This window comes from Numenius arquata, chromosome 2, assembly GCF_964106895.1.
Source record: "Numenius arquata chromosome 2, bNumArq3.hap1.1, whole genome shotgun sequence".
Classification (NCBI taxonomy): Eukaryota; Metazoa; Chordata; class Aves; order Charadriiformes; family Scolopacidae; genus Numenius; species Numenius arquata.
The window spans coordinates 66,379,260-66,390,185 of NC_133577.1; the positions used below are offsets into that span (position 1 = coordinate 66,379,260).

The 10,926-nt window shown below is 50.8% G+C and overlaps 1 protein-coding gene across 1 annotated transcript; it reads right to left on the reverse strand.

Annotated features, from left to right (window-relative positions):
- Positions 1-260: 260 nt before the first annotated feature.
- LOC141477823 (uncharacterized) lies at positions 261-1,673 on the reverse strand. The gene has a single exon (XM_074167014.1). It carries the CDS (start codon positions 1,671-1,673, stop codon positions 261-263), a length of 1,413 nt encoding a protein of 470 aa, XP_074023115.1.
- Between the last annotated feature and the right edge of the window lie 9,253 nt (positions 1,674-10,926).

The following is a 10,926-nucleotide window of genomic DNA, read 5'->3' on the forward strand; positions in this document are numbered from 1 at the left end:
CTCGATTTACCCAGAAGCTGGTGCCCATTCCTCAGGCTCTCAGCACTCTTCCTAAACCACCAGCACTCGGCTCTTAGGAATAACTCCCTGCTTCCAGACCTCCTAATGGTTTTTGTGCCACTGGGATGAAGCACCCAGCCCTGACACTACAGATACCGCGTCTCCAGTCAGTCTCTTCCCACTGTGGTTCTCATCACTCACCTTCTGCAGGTGCCCCCAAACGCTGCTTTTGTTTCCCGCTCTGAACACCCACTCCAGCCCTACGGCAGAAGTGAGCGGGTAGTGAGCATTCTCCTACCCACCGTACATTTATAAGGTCTCTTGGTGGCCACGTGGATTTTCAAATGCACTTTAAGCGTCGAGCTTTTCCGGAAGCTTTTCCCACACTCGCCGCACTCGTAGGGCTTGGCTCCCGCGTGGATCCTCAGGTGGGCACCCAGGGCTGAGCTGTGCCTGAATGTTTTTCCGCACTCCTCGCACTTGTAGGGTCTCTCCCCGCGGTGGATCCTCAGGTGCACGTTGAGAGCCGAGCTCCGACGGAAGCTGTCCCCGCACTCCACGCAGATGTAGGGCCGCTCCTCGGCGTGCGTGGTCTGGTGCTTGGCCAGAGTGGAGCGGTCGCTGCACCTCCGGCCGCACTCGGCGCACTGGTAGGGGCTGGGCAGAAGGCCACCGTGGTACATGGGCAAGGCCTTCCCACCGTGGATCCGGCGATGAGTGGTGAGCGCCGAGCTCTGGCTAAAGCCCTTCCCGCACACAGGGCACTTGTAGGGCTTCTCGCCCGTGTGGGTTCGCATGTGGGTCACCAGCGAGGAGCTCTGCCGGAAGGTTTTTCCACATTCGGTGCACTCGTATGGTTTCTCTCCCGTGTGGATCCTCTGATGCCGAATGATGGCCGAGCTGTCCCGGAAATGCTTCCCACATTCCTGGCACTTGTGGGGCTTCTCTCCCGTGTGGACTCTCCGGTGTATGATCAGGGAGGAGCGGTCGCTGAAGCTTTTCTCACACCGGGGGCAACTGAAGGGTTTCTCACCCTTGTGGCTTCGCTGGTGGACGATGAGATGCGAGTTCTGGCTGAAGCTCTTCCCGCATTCGTTGCACTGGTAGTGTCTCTCTCCTGTGTGCGTCCGCTGGTGCCTGATCACATTGGACCTCTGGCTGAAGGTCTTCTCGCACTCGTTGCACTGGTAGGGCTTCTCGCCGGTATGGATCCGCTGGTGTTTGATCAGGTCCGAGTTGCGGGTGAAACTCTTCCCACATTCAGAGCAGCTGAAGGGCTTCTCTGCCAGGTGGATCCTCTGGTGCTGGCTCAGGTACGAGCTCCGGCTGAAGCTCTTCCCACACTCGGGACACTCGTAGGTTTTCTCTCCCACCTGCTGAATCCAAATGGTGCCATTCCCACATACGGATGGGTCTGGCTTGTCCCCAGCAAGAATAACCTTGCTGATGTGGGCTCTACCACTGTCCTCACACCCCCAGGGAGCTACCATTCCCAGTCTCTCTCCAAAAGACGTCTCCACATCACTTTCTGTCCCCAGCTCCTGCTTGCAGTCCTGTCTTTGATCAGTGTCCTGGAGGGTATCTCCTGTCAGCTTTCTTGGGAGGAACAGATGCAGGTCAGCTCTCACAGGACTTTCCTGATGAAGCTTGTCCTTCATGGGTGTGTCGCCCATGGTCTTGTCACCTGCTGGAGTGAACAAAGGAACTAGTAATAATAACCTTCCTGGCTTCTCTGAGGGAGAAGTCCAAAAAGAGCAACCACAGAGACCTGCTGCATGTCAGCTGCCATTAGCTAACAGCCCAGGAGCCAGCCCCTCGGTATCTTCTCTGGGCAGAGTGAGGGCATAGAAACTAAGGAGCGTGGGAAGCAAATGTGACCCGAGGATGGGTGGCTACTGTGGCAGAGATTGCAAAGAGGGTCCTCTATCATAAAGTCACAGCCCTAAAGGACAAAACCTGTCACTTGCTTGTCCTCAAAGTTCCTGTGTTTAGCAAGGTTAGAGGAACACCATCACTTCTCTCCTCAACAACCCCCACTGTAGCTGCTTCTCTTCCCATTGCCTATGAATCACTGCCCTTCCTCCAGCACGCTCATGCTTAATCAAGGAAGCAGCCAACACCACAGGAACATCCACCCTTCCAAGTAGACTATTTTCTTTCTTCTTTCCAGTCACAGCCCTTTTCCTTAAAAAGAAAGCCCTACATATTCTGCAGGAAACGGTACCTAGATTTTGTCTACAGAACAGATAGGCAAGTAAGTGGAACAATGAACTTTTTTATTAACCAAGCATGGAAATGAATGTTTAGAGTGAAACATTTAGAAGCTCCTGTTTTTTTATTAGTTATATGTATATGGAGAACACACCTTGGAAATGGATGCTAGAGTGTCAGGTAAGCCAATTAACTGGATGGCATTGCTCACAGAATTAACATCATCCTCTTATATGTGGGAGGTCAGAATATGAGACGAATGCAGCGGGATAAACCCCTCAGGTTTTGTTTCGGGTCATCTGCTGATTTTGGAAGACAACACCACACTGGTTATACTGATTTCCAAAGTTTTGTTCACAACACTCAGGGCTGAGAAACATTTGCAGCACAAATAAAGGTACAGCACTAGGCCAGGACATGCACCCCAAGACAGCAAAATGACCAATAAAACATTAAAAATACAGTCAGCATGAAAGGAAGAAAAAGCCACACTTCAGTTAGTTATGCCTTCTAACATTCTGAGTAAAGTCTTTGCTGAAAAATACACAAGATTTTATTTCATTTTGGATCGGCTCTTTTTGAAAAGGTATTAGATTCCCCAGAAGTGTGTTTCATCTGCCTATGAATCTTTCTGAAAGCAGAATTTATATAGTATGGGAGCAGAAGAGGCAGGATGAGTGCAGAGCGTGCAGCAGAGCACACGCCAAATTTTCAGCATTCAGCTTTTTTCTTCCCTTCCCAGACATGCCCTATTCAATTTCTCACCTTGTAAGCAGTCTCTCTACTGCTTCGGTGTTTAGCTGCTTCTGGCCACAAAGCTGCTTCTCTTCACTCCATCCACAAGGTTAAAGCCAAGTCAGGGACAGCAGATCCTGATCAGAGGAAAGAAAACAGATGTAATAAATACCCAGCATAGTAGCAGTGCTGTAGATTGAGATTACAGGAGAGTAAGTATTTAGGAGATGAAAGCAACCTAGACTAGAGGAAAATGACACCCAGAAACATCAGTCAGGGTCACTGTCTGCTCTGCCACACACATCGTGACACCACCGTTCGGGTCCAATAACCAGGGCCAGCTCACATAGAGAAGACAGGGTCAACTACACATGCTGCAGAGAGCTGCCTGCCAGCTTGCTGCCTTCTGACAAGTGTCTGGATGTTCCTCCTGCTGCACTTCCAGACCAAAAACACCTCCTACTGAGTTTTGTATAAGAAAAATATAGATTCCTCCTCCATTTTGTCTCCGTCACCTTTCTTCCTAGTGAACTAAACAAGCACATAATGTAGTTAATGCAGTTCTGTTCTGCAGGCAGAGGAAAAATGCTGCCTTTGCAACTGGGCTGCTTTCACCGTTGGTCAGGTGTCCCATTTATTTACTTTACCAAAGGAGTATTTCGCTTGGTTGCCCTCAGTGGCTCATCCAGGCACGCACAGCTCTGGTTGAGAGATTTTGGTCTCCTCACATTATTGGCAGGAGCAGTCTGAAGGCAGAATTTCCTGCCCTGTGCTCCAGAAAAATGGCAATTTGGCTGCCTGGTTCCAGAAGGGGTTTACAGGGCTGGCAGCAAGCAGAAAAAAACCAGTCACACACACAGAGGTGGTTTAGTCAGCCAACATGCAATCCCATGCGCTTCTCAAGGATCTCTTTGCAGAGCTAAAGAAGTACACTGTGCGGGAGTGGGATTTGTGGGATAGAAAATTAGGTCACCCATTTAGCTTTAGCACTACATTTGTGCAGTGGTATTTGTAGAGAGGCATTTTAAGATGCTGAGGGCTCAGTGACGTCCTAGAAATGTACCAGTTACAGAAGGAAAATGCTTAAAAACTGCACATGTGCATGCCAGCTCTGCACGTCAACCATTTTGATCACATGGATTCCCACTGTGCCACTAGGAACAAGTGTAAAATTACTCCTGACTGGGTGTTGGTCAGAAAAATAAATGTAAACTAGCATCTTGTCCTTTCAAAACAAGAAACAAACTGAACTGGCTGCTCAGTGGTGTACCAGAGAAGAGCATGGCGGTAGACGTCATTGCCAGGCCCTCCCGAGGGCAGAGGGGAGACTTCCCCACCTGCATAATGCCACCACGATAAAGGAAGGCTCCTGATAAAATGGAGAGCTGACATTTTGTTGGCTCTTGCTTCAGCCTGGAGTGACATCCTTCCTGCTGCCCTCCGCCTCCTCCACAGTGGATTTGGTGAGCATCTCCCCTTGGGGAGAGGGTGTTCCCACTCCTCCCAGCCGCAGGCAGCGGCTGCTGGCTCTGATCCCGGCTATGAGGCAAGGAAGCCAAGGTCTCCCTCCCCATACAACATCCCCCCATCCACCTACGAGGCAGTGCCGCCTCTGTGGGTAAGCCTGACCCTGCTCAACCACCCTTCTGATTTCAGGAGGAGAGAAACATCCTTCTGGATGAGCACATGGTCAACACGCACCCTAAAAATGGTGGGTGAGCACCTGCAGAAGGCAGGCAGTGGGTGCAGGAGACGTCTGATGCTGTGCAGAGCCAGGCAGGTTGCGGGATACGGCAGAAAAGCACATTGTGCAGTGTCTAGTAAAGATCTGTTCCTAAACAAGACGGGAAACCTGAAATGCCACTGAGCACCTGACAGGGAGAAGGTGCTGGTCTCCAGAGCAGCCACGTTTGGGCAAAGCCAAAGACCCTCAGGACCTGCCTCAAGCAGGGTCCTGGCTGATGAGGCACCCCGGTCCTTATGAGGCTGAATGAGGAACGAGAGAGATGACCTGTAGCATGGGGAGGCGATGGGCCGCACCGAGCTCCTCTGATGAGAGACAGATGGAGGCCGCAAAGGGGCTGCCACATGAAGGACATGGCTGGCCAGGAGCAGGTGAGCCACCACCAAGACCTCAAGCCTTAGGGAGGCAGTGAGGCACGGAGGACAGCAAGCTGCCGTGGATGTCAACCCGGGGAAACCAAACACCCTCCATGGGGGCCTTCTCTGGGTCTGGACCCACTGGGGCAGCGAGGAGGTAGGCAGACCCCACTGCCACAGGAGGTGGGCCATGTCCAAACTCAGCCTCAGGCAGGAGGCCACCACTGCCCTCCCTGGCACTGACCCAGCGGTGGGCATTAGGCAGGCACAGCAGTGGGGCAGGAGGGGAGGCAGAGGGCTGCGGGGGCAGCGGAAGAAGGAATGGTGGGAACAGAGGCGTTTGTGACACCACCAGCCGTATGCCACCTCCCCCAGTTCTTCTGGGCGGACGGGGGGGGGACAGGAGGTGGACACAGGCAAGCGGGCAAAGCAGTGGAGGTGACATCTCCAGCAGCACAGGTTGCTACAGGCACTGCTCTCGGTGTGATGTCAGCCACATGGGCTTGTCTGGTTTTGTCTGGTGAGTAGTAAACGTCCCTCCTTCAAGCCAGGTTGTGAGGAAGGGCAGCCGACCCTGCTGCTCTTTACCCCTGCCCATCACTCCTCAGCTCTGGCAATCCGGAGGTGAGAGGAAGAGGCAGGAGCACGCTTGAATGCCTTAGGTGCAAAGACCTCAGGTGCTTGAATTTTTGCTGGTCTTCACCCATTGGAGCTGGTATTTTATTCATCAAGGAGGGTCAGAGAGTAACCAAGGAGCCAGGGAGGAGGACTCGGAGCTGGATGCAGTGGGCAGAGGCTGGAGTGGAGACTGGAGATGTGATGATGGGGACAGCTGGACAAGTAAACCAGACATGAGTGCAAAAGTAGAGATCTGGACTTAACCCACGAGGCCAGAAGGGAAGAGCTAGTCAGGCGAAGCGACAGGAGAGGAAGGAGAAAGAGGTCTGAGAGAAGACCTTGGTTAAAGACAAACAGAAAGTGATATAGCTGGAAAAAATGGATAGAAGGGCCAGGCTGCTCTGGCCACATCCTGGTGGGAGACCATGGAGGGGTCCCGTATTCCCCAGTCTCCTCATTCCCCTGCTTTCTGCAAACCCCCACAGTCACCTGGCAAAGTGTGGTTGTCTCCTCTCCTACTGCCTCACCTAATACTTGATAACCCTCCACGGTCCTCTCGGGGAGAACATTACACGGTTTTGTTTGATCCTGTTGCATCCACAGATACATAGGTGTTAATAAGATGGCAGAGATGTTACTAAGATACAGTCCATGAGGACGTTTTTGGTTTTACCAAAAGGAAAAAAAAAAAAAAAAGATATCATAAGTTAAGAGACCATTACAGAGATTGCAAAGTCAAACTTGCAGCATGCCTGAAACAGTGATTTTGCAACCTTAGATCTGCTCCCCTGTGCACAGACGTAGTACTCCAGCTCTTTAACTACCTGGCTTCACTGTTTTCACATGGGTTTGGGTTCTTTAGTCCCTGCCTGACATTGCCTTTCTAATGAGCAGCTATTCAGTACGCCACCCTTATTGTTCAGTGTTTGACTGATTTATTTACTGATCTCATTTGAACTCTGCTATAGACAGAATGACTCATTTCCTCATGAACTTTTTACATACTCTGTGTTTTAGAGCTTCACAGCTATTAATTGGTTATAGTGATCTTGCAAATGGCAAAATGAGGGCAGAGAGGGATTAAAGTCAAAAACATCCACTACTTTTAGAATGTCAGTTTGAGATAGCTCAGCCCTGGCTTCTCAGAGTACATATGCTAATGTAGCCCTTACTTGCCATTCAAAGTACACCACATGCAGACTCCAAAACTGCAAGAGAGCTCAGCCTTCCTATAAATGGCAACCCACAAGGTAAGGAAAATGCCATTAATAACATGCTAAGAAACCTGGTACTTGCCTCGCATCACACAGGAGCCTCTGTGGTGCAGCCAGGAATAAAAACTACTTTTTGGAAGAGTATCCACAAAACTACCCTTGCCCTTCCAGCATCTGCCTGACTCATTCTTCCATACACCTTCCAAGGTGTGGGAAATGAAGCAAAAGTCGTGAATATAGTAAGTGCCTAACCTCAGCAACTGATTGCCTGTCAGAGCAGGTCCAGTACTGAAGGAGCTGCAAGTCTGAGGGAAGGAAGAGTAGGTTGCTGTGTACTTGAAGAATGTAAAAAAAGCATATACAAGAGGAGGTGAAATTAAGATTGCACATGAAGCTTTTACTTGGGCACATCTAACCTCCAAATGTTTGATTTCACAAGCTTTCGTAATGTTCTTTACAGGGAAGAACTGGGTTTAAGTTTTGCATAAGGGTTCAATGAATGCTGGGGCCATTGCAAGGGCATACACACGTCCACTGGGGCATGCTCTATTAACTCAAGGGGTCTGGACCTACTTACCCAGAGGAAGAGAATTTGCAGAGGCTACCATCTTGAAAGCAATCAATCTCCTTGCTCCAGCCCTGACAGCAGAGCCACATTCCCAGTTTCAGCCATGACTTCCAAGACGTTTCTCCCACTTCAGGATTTAAATCTCCAGAGCTTTGGTCAAGGTCCCTCAGCCATGTACTGCACCCAAAATCCTACACCCCTTTCAGCATGGGGAGAAGAGGTTTTCCCCAGGTCTAGACTCCCATCTTGAGCCTGTTACTGCATTTCCCACGTGCTGGATCCTGCACCCAGAGAAGGCAACAGAGATCTGCGTTCAGCCCTCCAGCTCCTCTGAGTGTGCCACGGTTAGTATTTCCTTCTCCCCCCTGACTCCCTGCATTTTATTTTTCACCAGTGCTCTTGGGTTGGGGCTGCATGGCCGGGAAGGCGCAGCAGCCGGGAACACCACTCTCCAACCAGGAGTACTGCCAGTTCTTCAGGTACCTCCGGGTCGCCCACCGTGCCAGCACTGCCTGCCTCCTTCGTGAACTGTATGGCTGCCAGAACACCCTGGTCCAGAGACTGGATGAGTACGAAAACCATGGAGTCATCCCTGAGGGTAAAGCCGACCATGACTGCCAAGGGCAGGCAGATGGATGGCGGTCCTGCACAGCCAGGACTGGATGTGATTGCTGCAAGGGGACGGAGACTTGTGTGCTGGTGGAGGAGAGGGTTGGGTAGTGATCCTGCAGTGAGGAGAAGACATCTGGTCATGACCATCCTCTCTCACGCTCGATTGCATCCACATGTGCCCCCAGGGCCAGCCTCCTCTCACACACTGGGTCACAGAGATGACCAAGAAGCGGTCGAGTTTCTCACTGAGGTTCAGGGAGACCCCCGAATGGCACAGGGGTTTTCATAGAGGGATGTAATTTGATAGTGAGATTATTACTGAGAGCTGGTGGGACCCCAGCATTGGAATTTATCAATGAGTCTGTGTCTTTATTTGCCTCTTTCTAGGGCCCATATGCTCCGAACTGCCAGGAAATCCTTTCTTCCCTGACTTCTGCACCTTTTCTTTTTATCGCTGTACTAGGAAAAGGTACTTCATTAAGGTGAGTTATGTAGCTGTTTCCTGAAGGCCACGGTGTGCTCTCGGCAACGATCAGGAAAAAGGGAGGGCCTTGAAAATAAGGAAGTGGGAAAACAGGAGGCTAAAAGCCAGGGAAGACAAAGCAGAGCCACAGGCAGCCCACCTTCCAGGGGCACTCACACCAAGGTGCCTAGCTGACCAGAAGGCACCCACAGCCACTAGCAAAAAGCAGACTTTGGGGAAGGTTTTGTTGAAGAAAATGAACCTCTGAGGACCACCTCAGCCCTTACCACCAGCTCTCACTCACAAGCAAGGTGACACAACCTGCAGGAGGAAGAGTGGGTGATTCACGGCAAGGAAAGTAAAGAGAAAGACAACTGGGGGTCACAAGCAGAGACTTAGTGGGAGACTTAACAAGGAAAGGAGATGAAGGTTTCTTTCCTGTCTTGGGCTCATCTTTGTAGGGAATGGGAGAGATGGGATTGTGCACTGAGCACAGGACAGGGGAGTGGCTAGGTACCAGCTCCCCAGGCCCACCCCCTCCACAGAGGTGTGTTTTCTCCTCCACAGAGGACTGCATGCCCAGGAGAGAGGATGGATGAGCTGGGCAGCACACAAGCCTTCAACAACATGACCCTGAAGAGTGCCCCCATGTTGCCCGGCATCTTCAGTCCCCAGCCCCTACTTCCGACATCTCCCAAAACTGCCCAGCAGGCCCACCCCATCCCTGACACAAAAGTAGCTATGATCCCCAACTCCTCACATGAGGGCATACCGTGGCTGAGGAAAATGCAACTAAATCCTTCTGACCCTCGTGCCACAAAGGTGACAGCCAGTGGCCAGCAGCAGGGACAGAAGCCCGCCACTGACATCCAAGATCTCCTCCTGAGGCTACAAGATAAGCACGTGCAGAGTTCAATGCAGACACTTCAGCAGTTGTTGACCATGGGGAACGCAGTGGGGGAGGAAGAGTTGCAGGGTGCCGCCCAAAAGCTGCTGGTGGCCCTGAACAATGCAGGTGTGTCTCAGCCAACAACCGGTGCTGATGCAGGGCACAGAAGGGAGAAGTGAGCAGCAAAGGAGGATCAGCCATCGCGGCTCTTCAACGTGGTGTCGAGCCAGACACGCTGTCTAAGGGACGTATGGGAAGGAAGAAACAAGAGAAGGAATCCTCCTTCCTAGGCCTGAGGCATTCTCAAGGTTGACAGTCCTTCCCCAGGTCAACAGTGTGGGAACCAAGGGGAAAAGCCATCTTTTCCAAGTGCATGGGAAAACCCACGCATGTAAAAAGGTATTGCTCAGGGTTCAAAGAGACAGATGATATCCCCTCAGCAATAACTGTATTGAAGAGATAAAGTCCTCTGCCACACAAACTGTTCACCTGCTGTTGTTTGATTTGGGAGATGGCTATTCTTGAACAAGGCAAGATGGAAAAATAACTCATTTTTCCTGTTTGGGGCTGTACCACCACCACTAGCTTTCTGTCCTGGGCAGAGAGATGGGGTTTGTTGTGTCATTCAATGAATGTCACCGGAGAACACTAGCCTTTCTTCATCAAGTATAGGTTTTTCTGCTCAGAAGCATTAAGGGAAGAATCTTTTTTGGAAGTCTGTGTGTGAATATACACACATATGCCCTCAAAGGGTCCTCTCTAATTGTAGGAAGGCCTTACCCTGCAAGGGAGCTGCTGAGCTAGTGTTCTCCTTGGATTGGTGTTTGCAGGGGGTTGTCATCTGCTTCTAAAGGAGATGCTATGAAACACACAGGATAAATATTCATATTAAGAGGTTCCTCTTGTCTCAGAAAATCAGGGAGTCTGATTTACGGGAACTTTGGCTGAAGTGCTGTTCCTTTTATAAACACTGGACATACCTGTAAGTAAAACCATGTGAAGCCATCTGGAGCCAGCACTTGGTGCTAAAAGCAGAGTGGAAACTCTCCAGGAACTAGCTCCAGTTTCTGTGTCTCCACTCAGAATGAGTTTAGAGCTGCCTCAAACCTACTCTAAACCAACCAGTGGTTGGTCTTGGCTTTTAAGAGACCCCCCCATTAAGCCGAGAATCATAGATCATAGAATGGTTTGAGTTGGAAGGGAGGACCTTAAAGATCATCTTGTTCCAAGCCCCCTGCCATGGGCAGGGATACCTCCCACTAGAACAAGTTACAACCAGAGCCTGGCATTGAACATCTCCAGGGATGGGGCATCCACAGCTTCTCTGGGCAACCCGTTCCAGTGCCTCACCACCCTCACAGTAAAGAATTTCTCCCTGGTATCTAATCTAAATCTCCCCTCTTTCAGTTTAAAACTGTTACCAATCCCCTACTCACCCTTCCTCCTACAGGCCGCCTTGTAATCTGTTCCACCAAGGGCTGTGAGGAGAAAGGGGACAAAGGCAGCTCTCCCTGGG